The sequence below is a fragment of the Lethenteron reissneri genome, chromosome 14 (assembly GCF_015708825.2).
Source record: "Lethenteron reissneri isolate LAM-NWPU_2019-01 chromosome 14, ASM1570882v1, whole genome shotgun sequence".
Lineage (NCBI taxonomy): Eukaryota > Metazoa > Chordata > Hyperoartia > Petromyzontiformes > Petromyzontidae > Lethenteron > Lethenteron reissneri.
Window position 1 is genome coordinate 12657751 of NC_083792.1, and position 12493 is coordinate 12670243.

General features: G+C 49.6%; 1 protein-coding gene across 1 annotated transcript in view; it reads right to left on the minus strand.

The window, feature by feature from the left end:
• Positions 1–12493, minus strand: part of CDKL4 (cyclin dependent kinase like 4) — a 43491-nt gene that overhangs the window by 23796 nt on the left and 7202 nt on the right. Inside the window, exons 2-3 of the mRNA XM_061551578.1 lie at positions 4917–5038; positions 199–271 (exon numbers count right to left, since the gene is read on the minus strand). Of these exons, the coding sequence (XP_061407562.1) occupies positions 199–271; positions 4917–5038 (195 nt within the window). The remainder of the gene's footprint in view (positions 1–198; positions 272–4916; positions 5039–12493) is intronic.

The window sequence follows — 12493 nt, forward strand, 5'->3', positions numbered from 1 at the left end:
TGCAAAGACGGATAGACGTGGTGCCGCCCACCAACCCTTACGTGCCGGCCTTCACAAGAGCTCGCGAACAGCACTTGCCCCAACAGTCTGTCGAGGCTATACGGGGGAATCTTCATCATTTTGCGTGTACCATTTATTTTTATACTGCATTTGGTTTTAAGAAGCGTGCATAGTGTGTGTGTGTCTTTTTTTACGCACGTTATGCCGGTGGCAGTAGGCTACCGCTTGCAGGATCTGCCAGATGTAGCTCTTCACTTGGGATTCAGGAATCCTACAGGGACGGACAGTTCCAGCCAACACAGCATTACAGTGTCATCATCATTGTCGTCGTCATTGTCAACATCATGATCATAATAGCAAAGTGATAATCAGGTGTCTAACAATGGAAACGTTATTAAAATGTATTCTTACTCTCCCAATACATGCATCAAATCATGCGATTGAGTATTTATATGTTTGAATAAAATATTAATTCACAGCCCTTTGTCAATCCACTGCTGGATCAAAGCCCCTCCACATCGGGGTTTGTTTGACCATACATCACCGCGAACCTCGCGACCGCGTGTCAATTTCAGAACCGGAATCTTGATTTATACGGCAGGAATCTGATCAGCTATAAAGCTCTTTTTCACAGATGTCCAGTGTTTGTGAACACTGAGAACACTTTATAAGAAACCCCAATGTGTCCATCCGCTGGCAAGTCAGACGGTCTCACCTCTCACTTGAGCCGTTCTCATCGTACAGAGTTACAATGGTGAATTCATTTTTGGCCAAAAGAATGCAGCAACAAACGGTGCGGATGATGAGCTGTGCCTGATCTATCCCCTCAACTCGATAATCTTGGGGTTATAGAGATTGTCTAAGACGTGTCTGTACGTACGTGTGTATGTTGAACTTCTTTTGCACCGTATGTAACCGACCGTGTTAATCGGAGGTGTGTGGGCTAAACTCTCTTTCGCAAGTCCTCTATATGTCGGAGTAGAGAGGTCAGGGTGGAATGATGCAGGGCTAACATGACAACATGATATGTACAGTTCGGTTTTATTGGTCTGAATTGTCACATTTTCATATTTGGTCTTTCGAAATTGTGAGGTGTCAGAAATTAGAATATCCTTTGTTTAATCCAAACAAGAGACATTGACACTGATGTTTAAATGTACTGCTTTTAATAACGACTCACCCCGCAGAGAGTCAAATTACGTTTCTTACATTCTAGACTTTAACTTTTAAAAAAAGATTAATCCCAGCCATCGGAGGGGCTGGTACCACCCTCTTAAGAATACAACAGGACTTAAATCTACTATTGAATTAATTTAACTTCAGCCACAATACCATATTTTTTTTAAATTTGCTGTTTTATATTGCTCTGCCAAAGCATAAATGTTTAATAGCCTCCCATAAAACACACATATGCTTGAAAATATCCCTGAGTTATATGGACAAATATTTGTTTTTCCATTTGGCTTAGGCACTAATCAAAGGGTTGACATGACCAGCCGGAATCACTGCATTATTTGTGCCGTGACGGATCAGGTTGCCGACACATTCGTATTATAAATAAGATCCAGGCTAAGTGTAACCGTAACCGGACGACATGCATTCAGTTCGATCTATATTTGCACACGTGTTAACCTGGGTGACTCACTGCACACAAACTGTGCCAATATATATTTAACCGTGACACCGGCAATCTATGGGTGAACGGGCTTTCCGATGTAAATAGCCTTGCGCTTGGGGCTACAGTGACATACACGGCTGGATAGTACCCTAAGAACCAAGAGACAGCGGGCACCACCCAACAGCGGGGTTTTACCAGCGTGGGCCATCGTAATCACGGGACTTTTTGTTCCAATAAAGGCGGTTTGATTGTCAGAAGTCTCCCATCCCCCGTGTTCGCGAAGGTGGCAGGGTCCAGTTGCGGCAGGCATTGAGACGTGTCAGTTCGGTAATTGAGTAATTGTGAGTGATCCTGCAAATTCGGCTGCGACCCTGGCTCACAATGGGGCTGCTCCGGGTGAGCGGTGTGATGTGTCTTGCAATGAGGACGCGCGCGCACGCAGACGTAACGCAGAACTGTATCTCAAGGTGAATGCTTCATGGACAAACGGATGAAAGGAGGCGGAGGCCAATTGCTCAGCTTTGCGCTCTCTCTCTCTCTCTCTCAGGACACACGCTGGAGTGAAATTGAAGGGGAATGAAAGGTACAATCGACATGGAGGCGTTTCGCGGGGGGGGGGGGGGGGTCGTGAACTTTCTCCGCTACACAGAGGGGGTCACGTCTCGCTGCCGAGGTCAAGACGGGAATGGGCCCAGGTTTGACATTGCCTGGGAGTGAGCCATTGCTCAATGCAGAGTACATACGATGCAAACATTATTCTTGTAGACAAATATCACTTTTTCAATCGTTTTCAATCCACTGCTAAATGAGCGCCTTCCCCCAATTCGCGTGACGTCTTTCACCACACTGGTCAGAGCAGGTTTGTAAACAGGATGGCCAGCTACTGGTTCAGCCATGCACCCATGTTAACCAATGGTATCATCAGTCAGCACTAACTACTGCGCCACTGCTCTTTCAAGAAAAACACAGAAACGTAGAACTGTAAAAACTATATACGTGCACAAAGCATACAATGATATATATCATCGCATCAATTACCAACGACACTCACGCTCATACGACATGCGTATGTGTAAGAATCGCTGTACAAATGAAACAGAGGAAAATAAGAAACAGCATAAACGAGACCGTGAGTAACTTGAATGTGAAAATGAGACTTCGCGTTGAGTCGATCCATTCGGATTGCTCGAGAGAGCGAACGGATTTGCCATGCGACGTGCCCTGCGCTCACTCGTCAATGTGCCGGATCCACATCACTCGTCTGAGACCGGTTCTCGGCAAAGGTGCACCCAACAATTTCTTATCCTTGTTATATAATTAGATGGCAAGGGGCGTGCAAGGGCCGAGGAATGAGTGACCATAACACAGCGCACGTAGGAGTCACGAAAGGGCTATAGGGGAGGGATGGGAATGAGTGGAGGGATGAGGGGAGGGGAGGGCAGAGGAAGGGATTGGGCAATGGAGAAGAGAAGTGGTAGCTGACGACACTGGCCCTGTAGTTTTGTGTCAGCAATTACACACCCAGGTTCAATCCCCTCTTCTCTGTGGAAAGAATTTTTTTTTGCAGAGCGAACCTGAGCGACGTATATCGGGCACGTGAGTGAACGCGATCTCGCTGCGCGTGTGGCAGGCAGAGCGGACGTGCACGAGTGGCGGGCCCCGATAGCAGCGCACAGCAAAACGCGCGGGGATCAACCCCCGCATGGCATTCCGCTCCGCAGACGCGTCGTTATGGTGTCGTCTCTCGTGAGGCTTCTGCACTTATTCAGCTCCCGGCGATAAAGAAAACCCCGCGACCGTTGAATGCTGTGAGTGCTAAAAGCATATTTAACCCGACACAAAACCCCTCCACCACAAGCCGCACGTATCCCTCCGTAGCAACAAGGCAGCGTGTGCGCATCGGTGGGCGCAGGTGGGTGCAGGTGTGCGTGTGTGTGTGCATCGACAAAAATTGATTTTGCAAATGATTGGGGATGAGGTGTAATAATAACAATATTAATTAAATATTTCTACATACTCATACAGATTTGTTTTGATGGCGCTGAGACCGGCTCGCCGTGGCCTCGTGGGCACCGCTGCGTGACGCACGCACTGCGAGTGCCACGCTCATCAAGCAAATGCATTGCCTCTGCTGCTGCTGCTACTGCTGTTGTTGCTTACACAAAAACCATGTTGTGCTTTTCATAAAGAGAGAAGACCAGGGTTGTTTTGCGTTATTTCGTACATGATGGCAATTGCTGATCACCACCGACAAGACATTGCCTCCGTGCAACTCTACAAGGCATTTTTCTGTGGGGAAATTGACCTTTTTTTGTATTAAAATACCGCCTCTTAAAATTAGACGAAGGCTGTCTGCAATTGTCCCAATGTTCATGTTTCAATTGGGCATGTAAACAATTCGGACAAGGGCAACGGTATGCATCGTCATGTTACGCAGATAATTCTCGAAAAAATATAAATTCCCAAAGATTAGAAATTACCCGAGCCAGCAACGCCTGCTCACACATTGGCTCCAGAGGTGGTGCGCACGGGTACGTCTGTAACCGTTCATGTGTGTGTGTCACTATATCGCTCGTACTCGCAATATCTCCCACGAATATCGCTCTTCGTGTTTTTAATGAAGAAACTCCCTTTGCGGATTTACGTTTGCACGTGTCGTGCATTTTTTTTAAATAAAATGGGTATTCACCTCCGATTAGCACGGTTGGCTATGTGCGGTCCGAAAGAAGTTCAACATACATCTACATACATGTGCATTCATCTGCTTCGTCACCAGTGTAGCATTGACGTTCCCCGAGCACATTTGAAGTTGAACCTGCACAGAATCCAGCTGCAACGCACCTCTGTCCGCCAACCCCCCGCCCTGCCCCCACCCTCCCATCCCCTGAAGGTTTCTGCACTCACCCCGCTGGACGAGACTGCTGGCATGGAGAGAGAGAGAGACGAGCGAGCTTGAGGCAGGGTGCATGCATGTCTGTTGACGTTTGGGGTGCCGCGGTGGCGAGATGTTAACTACCTCGCCTTGTATGCAGGAGGTCAGGGGTTCGATCCCGACCCTGACTCCTGTACATTTGGAGTTTGCGTGTTTTCTCTTCCCGTGGTCGCGTGGATTTCCATCAGGGTCCTCCGGTTTTTACCCTCCACATTTAAAATCGACGTAACGCATTCCGAGCATTTGGCTGCTATAAAAGTCCACGTGGTAAGCCATTTAATCAGTCAGTGCTTTCGCAACCGCACGTAGCCAGCCGTGCCAATGTGAGGTGCAATGGAGTGCGGGCAGCGGGGTCTGCGCTCGTACCCGTGTGGGTAGCGGTGCAGCTCGTTGAGCACCGTGTGGTCGCAGAACTCGAAGACGAGGTGCAGCCGGCGCTTCCTGCGGAACACCTCCAGCATGTTCACCAGGTTGGGGTGCTTCAGGGTCTGTCGTAGAGGCACACCCCACAGGACAGGACCCCGTTAGATAAATCCACGCGTCGCAACGTGAAACATTTCCCATGCGATGGTCAGGGTGCTTGGTTCCGGTGTGTGTGCGTGTACGTGTCCGTGACTTGTGCATGTGAACAAGGGTTTCTCTTCTTTAGGACCACCCAGAATGATCTCTGTGTGTGTGTGTGTCTGCCCTTCCATGACTGTTCATCACTCTCCATGTCTCTCTGTGTTTGCCTCTTTCTCTGTGTCGTCTCTCTGCCTGTCTCTGTCTGTGTTTGTCTCTCTCCGTGTCTCTCTGTATCTCCCATTCGCTGTGTCCCTCTCCGTGCCTGTCTCTCTCTCTGGGCCTCGTGTAGGTTGACTCAACCTTAAAATAAAAACGTGGGTTGACAAAGCTCAAGCAAGCATCGCAAATGCACAATATGCACATATACATTTATCGTATTATTGTAAAGTTCACCACTGACAAATACTGCTCGACCTAATAAAGGCCACTGGCAGCCTATAGCTTGGGAAACAGACGAAATTCACGCTCGTTCGGGCTCATCAGTGAGTCGAGCCGTCTAGGCTGTCGGGAAGGCACAGTGTTGTAGGTGAGGACGTCACCACTTCATCACGGAGCCCCAAAAGGATTAGGCAGGAAATGGAAATACATTTCAGTAAATATCTATATGTCAATGCTGTTTCAGTGAGCAGCAGACATGAATACGACTGTAATGCCATCCTGCAGGCCTGTTGGCCAGAATGCAAAGCGGCGAAGAATAATTCAGAGAGTGCATCCTATTCCAGAGCCAAGTGTCAACGCATCGATTCAAATCGATGGTTGTGCTCACTGTACATGAAACGAATTTTGCGAGTGACAGTCATCGCGTATTGCCTTCACGATCTGTGTAAAATGATATTCTCGTGTGAAAGTGAAGCGCGTGGAGTGCACGATTTCGAAACGATAACAGGAGAGTGAAAATGAGACAAATACGTGAAACAAAATAAAAAAAAAATCGAATCACAACTCCAAATCGTCACAATTCATCGGATGACATGTGCGATGATACTATTCACCGCATGATACTCAAATACTGTCCCACACCACAATTACAACCATATGACATGTTCTATATGACTATTCACGCGCATACTATTCACTGCAGGATGTGTTCCACCCCAGGTATGGTGTCCGATCGCTTCTCGTTATTAACAACAAACTCAACACATTCATCAAAGTATGACAAAAAAATCGGTTTTACCCTTTTTGGAAATTAAACAGGAGGTGTTAAGATGTTCAAACACCAAGTAGAAACCTTTTTTCAAGGACTCAAGTTACTGCATTAACCAAACGAACGTGTTCTGATTCTATTCGCTCGCATTGTCTTTGAAACTAATTGGCCTACACTCATCAACACCACACTGCCTTAAAAGAAAAGAAACATGAACACTCAGTATAAAATCGGCGGCATTTCAGGCAATGGCACTTCTTCATCGCATTCCTCAGCAAGGGCTATTGCCTGAAACGTCGCCGGTTACATATTGTTTTATTTCAAGGCAGCGTTGCTGATGGGTTTGTTGAGTCTCTTTTGTTAGAAGTGCCTGTGCACCGCTGCCAACGCAGCAGCATCGCCACCCAACACGAATCGCCTTCTCTTTGTGTCTGCACAGTCGCCCCGAGGCTGGGCGACACGCGCTCGCTCGCTCGTCATCAGTGGCAGCCAACGCCCGTATGCAGGGTGCTCCAAAAAAATGTTAACGTTTACATGGGACTATCGTTTTTAATGGAAAAAGAATTAATAATAATACTACACTGTAACGTGATAACAGATGTGATGTTAATAGTAAAAATAAAACATAATAAAATAATATATTTCATTATGTTTTTTTTTATTTCCCTTCTACGTGACTTTACCGAAAGAACCAAGAAGATGAATCCCTGCAGTCACGAAAGCTTTAAATCGAAAAATTATGTTAATAGTTTCAAAAAGTCAGTCTCCACTTGCTCGCCATCGTTGTCAACGCGTGCCTGGAATCTTCTCCAGGTGGTCTCCAGAGCCCGGAGGAGGCACATTTCTTGTGGTATCGTCGCAAATTCGCAGAAGTGTCGACATTTTGTGAAGCACCCTGCACCTGAGCACAGCTTCACGCAGGCTGGGCTTCTTGAGTGGGTGGTGGCGGTGATTTTGCTTGTACGCAACGGAGATTTTTGTCTGGAAGGGCGCGGGAGGAGACCACGGACCTCTGAACGCACAGCGACACGCGTCGTGTTTCCAGCCGGCGAGACGTGGGTCTCTGGGGGGTTGGAGGCAGAAGGAACTCGGCGCTGATGGGGGGGGGGGCCGTGGGGGGGCGGTGGGGGGGCCGTGTTTAGAGAGAGAGCGAGCGGCTGTGCCGAGTCCGATTGTGCGGCGGCTTGCTCGTCACGCAGCCTCGGGCAACGCAGCTCGCCGCCGTAAATCACAGCCCCGAGACCGGCTCAGTGCCCTGCCTGAAGCCGCCTGCCCAGATGCTGCAGCAGATAGAGACAAAGATCTCCCCCCCCGCCACCCCCCCGTGTAGACACACAGCCCAGTGGGAGCAAGGGCTGTTCTCAAGCACCATTCAGTCAGGCTGACACGGCGCAGAATGGGGGTGATGATGGGGGCCAGCACCACTCCCGGCCACCTTTGTATCTTCCCCAGTGCTTACTGAAAAGGGAGCAATTAAAGGCTGAGTCTATCTAGGGGAGGCCCAGGAAATGATTCAGATATCGCTCGCCACAAACGTTGGCTGTGGTCTGGAATCGAACTCACGTTGCCTGGTTCGTTGGGCATTGTTTTAACCCACTGCACCACCACTCCCCAACAAATGTTCACCAAAACATGCTTCTCTTTGGCAGTGATAAGTGAGAATTATTTTAATTGTGCCGGGCTTCCTCATCGGTGTGACCACGTTCAGCAAACAAACACATCAAGCACGTCGGTGGCCTGGATTTTATTGCAGTGGCTTAACCACCACACCACCACCGGTCCTGTACCGATAGTATTGTTGAACAAAGACAAAGATCCCCCCTGTAGCCTTCAACAGACTGTTGGGGCACGACACACGAGGGGGTGGGTGGCCAGCACCACGCCCGACCACCTTTGTGACCCCAGCGGCGATGTTTACACAGTGCACCATGTACTCATTTGAGGCTGAGTCGACCTAGGCGAGGCCCAGGACCAGTTCAGATAATCATCGCTGGTGGTCGCCGCGAGCGGGAATTGAACTCGTGGCGCGAGGTTCGTAGCGCAGCGCGCTAACCGCTGCGCCACCACTCCCCTAGCACACACACACACAGGCATGCACTGACGTACACGTGGACGTGTGTTTGGCTGTGTGCATAATCGTATATCTTGTTTGGAAATAAAAAAAAATTGCGGGAAATTATGACACGAAGAGATGGAATCCCGCTGTTGTCTCTTCTCTTCTTGCGACGTGCGGGCAGCACGGGGCTCTAAGCAGCATCGCGCGCGTGAGGAACGGGAAGAGACATTCACTCCGAGTAATGCCGAGCCCTGGTGTGTCCTCGCACAGACCGTCTCTGCTTAGCAATTGCTCGCGCACACTGCCGTGCACCACCACTGCGTCACGCACGACTGTGGCCTGCACGCGCATTAACTATAAACACGACCAACATCATCTACGTGGTCATCGTCATTATCGTTCACATCGTCGTAATCATCATCGTCAATTTTTACATCGCATCTTTCACAGGCAGCACGTTGCAAGCCGCAGCGCTGTTAATAATTGCCGTGGGATATTTCGATGCGAGAGACGCAATGATTGAACCCGTGCTCATCGGTTCGATGTGAACCGCCACGATTCACGATCTGATTTCACCGTCCGTCTCGTTTGTGTTTTTCCCGTGTTCCTTCCGTCTCAGTTGTTCACCCCACGAGCAACATGAGCACAATAATTTGCACGAATTATAAATCTTTTTTTTCCCACGCGCATGAATCTACGCAGGTGTTGTGAGCGTGACAGCCAAGTACAATCGACCAATCAGCGCCTTGACACGTTCCCATGACACACGCATTACGAGTGTAACACGTGCCCATGTCACACGCACTACCAGAGTGACACGTTCCCATGACGCACGCATTACGAGTGTGACGCGTGCTGCGTGTCACACTCACTACGAGAATGACACGTGCTGCGTGACGCACGCATTACGAGAGTGACACGTGCTGCGTGTCACACGCACTACGAGTGTGACGCGTGCTGCGTGTCACACGCACTACGAGAGTGACACGTGCTGCGTGACGCACGCATTACGAGAGTGACACGTGCTGCGTGTCACACGCACTACGAGAGTGACACGTGCTGCGTGACGCACGCACTACGAGAGTGACACGTGCCCATGTGACACGCACTACCAGAGTGACACGTTCCCATGACACACGCATTACAAGTGTAACACGTGCCCATGTCACATGCACTACCAGAGTGACACGTTCCCATGACGCACGCATTACGAGTGTGACGCGTGCTGCGTGTCACACGCACTACCAGAGTGACACGTGCTGCGTGTCACACGCACTACGAGTGTGACACGTGCTGCGTGTCACACGCACTACGAGTGTGACACGTGCTGCGTGTCACACGCACTACGAGAGTGACACGTGCTGCGTGACGCACGCATTACGAGAGTGACACGTGCCCATGTGACACGCACTACCAGAGTGACACGTTCCCATGACGCACGCATTACGAGTGTGACGCGTGCTGCGTGACACACGCACTACGAGAGTGACACGTGCTGCGTGACGCACGCATTACGAGAGTGACGCGTGCTGCGTGACACACGCACTACGAGAGTGACACGTGCTGCGTGACGCACGCATTACGAGTGTGACGCGTGCTGCGTGACACACGCACTACGAGAGTGACACGTGCTGCGTGACGCACGCATTACGAGAGTGACACGTGCTGCGTGTCACACGCACTACGAGAGTGACACGTGCTGCGTGACGCACGCATTACGAGTGTGACGCGTGCTGCGTGACACACGCACTACGAGAGTGACACGTGCTGCGTGACGCACGCATTACGAGAGTGACACGTGCTGCGTGTCACACGCACTACGAGTGCGACACGTGCTGCGTGACACACGCACTACGAGAGTGACGCGTGCTGCGTGAACAAGACGCTCCTTCACGCCAAGAGAACATTCGTCTCACGTGCAGTGCCTTCTTCGCGAGGGAGGGAAAGGGGCGGAAAATGCACTTGATGGAATAACTGTGATTAGCTGGGTTGCTAGTGGGTGCCACATTTCAAAGGGAATCAACAACTGTGAATAGACGCGCACGTTTCATTCGATTGACTCGTGAAATAAACACAAAAGTAAAACAAAAATGAAGACCCGTGTATAGCCACTCTCAATTGGCACGTGCAAAGAGGTCAATGTACATGCGCGCGCGCGTGGCGGAGTGACAGACCAGTCTGGCGCCCCGATATCTGACATTCACGGGGGCGTGAACGCGTGGCACCAATTTCGTGTTGCGCTTCAAAATCTGAGCGCCAAACACGCGCGCGCCTCGGGTGAAGTTGAACAAAGTGCGACGTCCACCAGGCGAATTGGCGGCACGAGCGCACGGCGGTGGGCGCACGCGATGCAACATACGCAGGCCTCACACTCAGAGGGGGGCAGGCTGCTCGTTTCATACCGCGACCTCTGTCACTGCTGGGTTATCACATCACATCGGCCACAGCTTGTTCGGTTAATATTAAAGAAGGCCCTTGACTTATTACATCCTGAGCTAGCTTTTCTGGAGTTTTTAAATTTATTCTGAAAGCACTGCAGGAATAATCAAGGTAATAATTAGCCATCACCATGGGTCAATCAAGCGGGTGTTCGTGATGATTGCTGTGAGGTTTTTTTTTGCCCTTAAAATTTTGTTCAGTTAAATTCTGGCAAATTTACGAAGTGCAAATGGCACACTTTTGAAATCGGTGTTTTTTTTTAAGGAAAACAAAAGATGCATTGGCCAGACTCGTGCCCTTGCTGAAACATCCGCATCACGTCGCCCCGACGATTCTCCCCATTGTCAGTGATCGAGACATCGGGGGGTCATTTCCACACAAAAAAACGAAATCCAATGAACGTCAACCTTTGCCTTTAGACTGAGCTTGTGATTAAATTCAGTTGGGTTTCACGCTTTCATTGTTTCTCCATTGCGAAGATACAACTCATAGATTTACTCGATTCACGGGGATCGTTTAAACTCTAAAGAGATGTGTTTACGCTCAAAATAACCGGCGGCAGGCTGTGCTCACTCTCTGCACTCACTCCAGGCGAGGACAATTTCTGAGTCCACTGATGATTATGAGAAGAGTGTATTCTTTTTTACCGTGATAATGTACTTGAAGCAATTTAACATACTTTGACGGACCCTGTCCTATCGGTGAATTTAATCCACCTCCAGCTCATGGTATTTTGAGGCCCAAATGTTAATCTTTTGTGTGTTTCGTGTTTGTTACAGTTGTACGCACTGGTGCCAGAAGTCAACATTGCAGCCCACCTAGGCCGTGATGAGAGAATGCATCAGACAAACAGAACAATGCTTTTTAGTGATACGACATTGGCAGTGGTGCAGGAGCGTAAATAAAAACTTGACACATTCGTCAATAACACTGCGGCCTTGAAATGAAAAACAGATATAATAGGTCGGCCCATTGCCCAAAACGTCGGCTAATGCTTCTATTTCAAGACGAATGCGTTCACTTTTCACTCAATCAAGATTGTGCATGAGCATTAGTAGTAATACGCATGTAAAACAGCGCATAAGCCAACATGCGAGTTTGCATACACCAAATTATCTATTGCATTTATTCCTACGTATTAGGCAGATCATTTCTAAGCTTGCGACACAGCTTGAATACATGTGGACAATATACAGTACTGGACATACAAAGACAAAGTCGCTCTTTCAGACTGTTGGGGCAAGTGCTGTTCGTGAACACCGATGAAGACCGCCACGGCACACAAGGCGGTGCGTAGCCAGAACCACGCCCGGCCACCTTTGCCTCCCCGCTGCTGACGTTTACACACCGCCGCCCTTACTCACTTAGGGCTGAGTCGACCCAAACACAGAATATTCCCCACCGATTGTGGGGCGGGAGCGGGAATCTAACTCAAGCAGCCGGGGTTTCGTAAGCACAGCGCCGCTAGCCGCTGTACTCGCGCAAATGTACGAACACCGACCCACCGCATTGCAGGCGCACGCAGGGTCGGCTCGCCTTACAACCTCCAGCGACGTCGCAATGTAAGCCAGAGGTAACGAGCCGTTGCGTCTCCCTTTCCGTAAGCGACAATTCATCATGAAATTAGACATGAAGGGAGACGCGGTGACACGCTCCGTGTGATGTGCTTACATGCGTAGGTGACTGAACGCGGTTTAACACGGATGCTTTCGCGAACAATGTCATCCATAATCGAGG